This window comes from Monopterus albus, unplaced genomic scaffold, assembly GCF_001952655.1.
Source record: "Monopterus albus unplaced genomic scaffold, M_albus_1.0 scaffold483.1, whole genome shotgun sequence".
Classification (NCBI taxonomy): Eukaryota; Metazoa; Chordata; class Actinopteri; order Synbranchiformes; family Synbranchidae; genus Monopterus; species Monopterus albus.
The window spans coordinates 279634-284015 of record NW_018128363.1 but is presented as its reverse complement, the minus strand read 5'-3'; the positions used below and the strand labels follow the sequence as shown (position 1 = coordinate 284015).

General features: G+C 40.0%; 1 protein-coding gene across 1 annotated transcript in view; it reads right to left on the bottom strand.

Annotated features, from left to right (window-relative positions):
- Positions 1-4382, bottom strand: part of gucy2ca (guanylate cyclase 2Ca) — a 21043-nt gene that overhangs the window by 14493 nt on the left and 2168 nt on the right. Inside the window, exons 2-7 of the mRNA XM_020587824.1 lie at positions 2968-3038; positions 2595-2688; positions 2199-2311; positions 1639-1706; positions 1306-1524; positions 1105-1223 (exon numbers count right to left, since the gene is read on the bottom strand). Coding sequence (XP_020443480.1) covers positions 1105-1223; positions 1306-1524; positions 1639-1706; positions 2199-2311; positions 2595-2688; positions 2968-3038 — 684 coding nt within the window. The remainder of the gene's footprint in view (positions 1-1104; positions 1224-1305; positions 1525-1638; positions 1707-2198; positions 2312-2594; positions 2689-2967; positions 3039-4382) is intronic.

Genomic DNA, 4382 nt, shown 5'->3' with positions numbered 1-4382 from the left:
ACTTGACATGTTACTGGCTGAGAAAGGAGGGGTTTGTAAGATGTTTGGTGACTTCTGCTGCACTTTCATTCCTAATAACACTGCTCCTGATGGAAGTATCACTAGGGCCCTTGCAGGCTTGACCTCTTTGTCCTCAGAACTGGCAGAAAACTCAGGCATTGAGGACCCATTTGGTGGTTGGTTTGATGCACAGTTTGCTAAATATAAAGCCCTGATAATATCCTTGTGTCAGGTTTGCCCGGCTGCACCTTCCTTTCTTCTCTTTTCTCGCCCTAGTCAGCTCCCTCACACTGATTATTTGATTAGACACACCTGCCCTGATTTTCTGACACTCATCAGCTGCACCTCTTTTGTCTCACTCCTCATTTATACTCTGCTCACCCATCACTCCCCTGCTAGTTCTTTCTACATCGTCAGACCTCCCTAGGATTATCGCTCTTTCTTGTTTATTCCGTTATTCTACGTATGTTTGTGTGTTCACTGCTTCCTTCTACGTTTGGACCTCTCCTCTGGATCCTGGCACCCTCAGCTCCACCAGCCACCACCATCACAGGTCGATGCACAGTCTCCAATTTAACTGTATCTCTCCTATTACCTCCTCAGTCAACCGGATCTCCTGCCCGACCAGCCCAGGAGTGATTCCTACCCCTGCAGCCCGGTCCATCATCACTCCGCGTACCATAACTCCTGCTACTGCTGGTCGACACCCGGTTATATTCACCACTTCACTTTGTATATAGTGATGCACTACTTAAACACTGTAAATAAATCTCTGCTTGCACCGAAGCAAGACGACTGGGTCTGCTGTTTTCTCCGCTCGCTCACCCTTGTGTCGAGCGTTTCCATAACAACATGTTATCTTCATGGAGACACTAAAGAGATAATCAGGGGATTTCACAAGTCAACTGGAACCACGTCCATTTATTATCTCAGTTGTTGAGATATTTCAATCTGGGCCATAGTAGTAGATTGAAGGACACAAACAGATCAACACTAGCATCCCTAGATCTATTCAGGTGAACAAAATTAGACTGGGGGAATGAAACAGCTCAGGAGGAAAGAATACATGCAATAATAATTCTAACTAACTTAAAAAATACCCACTGTTGCTATGTCTTTTCTTAGCAGTTAAGTGCTCTTTCAGCTCATCCTCCCCACGCAGCATCATCCTGCTTGTGTTGTGAGCAAAGTTGGCAGAGGGTGCCTCCAATGCGTTGATGTACCTGTGGCAAAACCAAGGATTTTAAAAAAGTGGCAGATGCTGGATAAAACAACAGAGGTCACTCAAGCAAGATGCTGTCTCACCAGAAACAGTCCTCTGTTGTGTTGATGGTCTTTCTGTAGACATAGACCTTCTTCCAAACAGGCTTAAATGGCAACAATTTCCTCATAAAGTGCAGTAATAAGTCTGAGACCTTGCGTGCTGGAGGCAGAATTCGGGTCAGTTTGGGTTTATAGTCACATGAGAGACCAAAGCTCCCAGCAGAGATGATGGGAATGCTCAGCAGTAGGCCAATCTCTTCACTGAGGGAATAACAGAGGGGTGAAAAGTCAAAGATCACTCAGTTGTTGCTTGTTTTATATATGTATATATATACATATATATATAAAATTAGAGAGAAATAAAGTTATACTCACTCCACTAACTGGAAGGTGGCATATGTGCAAGAAGGACCCAGCATGACACATCCAACTGTACCCTCCTCCTACAGAACATCACAGTTTAATGGCGTTTAATTTAACAGCTCTAACACTGTGAAGGTTTAGGTGCCATGTGACTGTCCTGGAAACAGTTTGACAAAATGGCTAAAAATATTATTTTAGATTTAGGAGTGCCATGTCATCCTGTCATGGATTAAGGTTGATCTAAGGATAATAAATTATCAAACCACAAAAGAGGAACTTGTGTTTGTTGTCCACCCAGCCATATAATCACAGACAAGTTTAATCCCTAGGATCTCATCACTATATGAGTTATCTAAAAACAGAGATGGGTTTTCCACTGAGATATTAAAATGGAGAAAGGACAAAGATGAGACATAAACATGGATGAAAAACTTAAGGCATGTAAGCAGTTTTGTCTAAGCTTCTCTTGACCGAAAGTATTTTTACCTTAACACCCTTGATTATGTTAACGTCAGTGTGTGCACTAAAAGAAACACCTCTCTCTTCCTCTCATATCATTTAACCATACTCACAGACAGCCTCTTGATTATGGCCACTCCCTCACAGGTGCTGCTCCCACAGCCCTGCCGGTTGTACACACTGGTGTTGAACCCAATGTAGTTTGCCTTCAAAGTGAAGTTTAAACCTTGAGTCATGGAAATAAAATAAGAGTTATTAATGTCAAAAATGATCTAATTCATCTTCTTAATCTGATGATCTTTGTTAAGATAAGAATGACTTCATCACTCATTGGTGGAAATTCTGCCTTGGATTTTTATCACTAGAACGTCAAATTTTTATTTCACTGGGTAATAAGACTAGTCCCTGACTAAATGGTGGCAGTGGCGAGCAAAGCCTATTATGTAATTTTATGGCTAAAACATATTAAAACCAACTGTTTATGCCAGTGGAGGAAAGGTCCCACTTACCTGGTATAAAGTTGATTAAATGTACAGTATGTGGTTGAATGACTTGGTTGGAACCCTCTGGTGTTTGCTTTGAGATTTGTCTGATGATTTTAGGCTAGCATAGTTCAATCAATCAATCAATCAATCAATAAAATAATGTAATAACTGTTAACAGCTATGCCTTTTAACTGCTCCAAAAGTACCCTATTCACATCTTGTTAGTTAAAAATTAGCTACCAAGAAAGTATGCAGAGCAACCTCCCTATGAGGCCAGGCCCAGATCCCCACATACTGACGGTCAGTAAGCGTTAGCGTTAATGGTTAAGGTTAGAGTTTAACGGTAGCTAATTAACCAGTTACGTTTTAAAGAAACCCACTCATTAATAGCACTTACTGTTGTTTTGTCGATATGTTCAGAATCCATATTGGCTCTTGTAACTATCTGGATTACAAGCATATCGTCCGCTGCAACCATAAAAAAAGACTTTCAACGTTTTTCCCAAATCGCGCCAGTTTCCTCCAGACACTCAACCAGGCCGCCATCTTTGTTTTGATTGGAAACCTGGGAAGCAACTTAATTAACTAAAAATCTTTTTTAACAAATCATTAACATTAGACTGAACATTTTATCAGGTTAGGATGATCTCTGGTGGTTCTGAAAATTGTCAGAACAACGTTAAGTGCTTCTAAACAAGGTTCTGGGTTTTTCAAACATTGCCTTTTAGTTAACTTTTGAGAAACCTCTGATACTGGGCTTAGCACCAGTTAGCTTAGCTTAGCATAAAGACTAGAAACTGATATTGAATTGTTAGGTATTTTTAGTCAATAGATATTGGTTAGATACTTGATGTATTAGAAATGTTAGAGTAGACAGGGTGTCTGGCTCATGGCTGTTAAATGCTTAGTCATTATGAGTTACTGCAGGTTGCTTATGGTCAAGGATAACTAGATAGAAAGTTGATGACTGTTAGAAGACAGGATGTTTAATATTATTATGATGATGTGTATAACTGTAGCCATAGCCATAATATTTTCTTATGTTTAATGTTAGGATATGTCACTAGAGGTCGTGTTAGAATGTTTTTAGCTACACACCACTTAATCAACAGACATTCACACATTGATTTTTCTTCATGCTTTGACTACTGCTCTGGCCAGCTGCAAAGCTGTCCCTGGGAGACATCACGGTTTGGCGTCTCTCTCTGTAGTATGGGATTAGCCCGAAGTGATATAATGTATAGGCCTGTTGTGGTTCTGGGTCTTTCATCTTTCAGCTGCCTGCGTGCATGTTGGAGGTGCAAGATACCTGAGCGTGTAATGTTAATTTTTACCTGTGTTCATTGAATAAATCAGCACTGTTTTGAAGTTACTTGGACTGCTTCGTCTCTCAGAGTTAGCATGGTAAAAAGAACCGAATGCAACAACTGTATGATTTGTCTAATGTTAGTTTGTTCCTGAGTTTGTTTATTTGGATTAGGGTTGTTTGTTTTTGTGGGGGTTTTTTTTTACTTGTTTTATCTAGCTGGGCATATAAGTTTATTATCGTTACTGTTGCATGTGTTTACAAATTATGGATTCACCCATAGTACAGCAGCTACAGTGCCTTGCGAAAGTATTCGGCCCCCTTGAACTTTGCGACCTTTTGCCACATTTCAGGCTTCAAACATAAAGATATAAAACTAATTTTTTGTGAAGAATCAACAACAAGTGGGACACAATCATGAAGTGGAACGAAATTTATTGGATATTTCAAACTTTTTTAACAAATAAAAAAACTGAAAAATTGGGCGTGCAAAATTATTCAGCCCC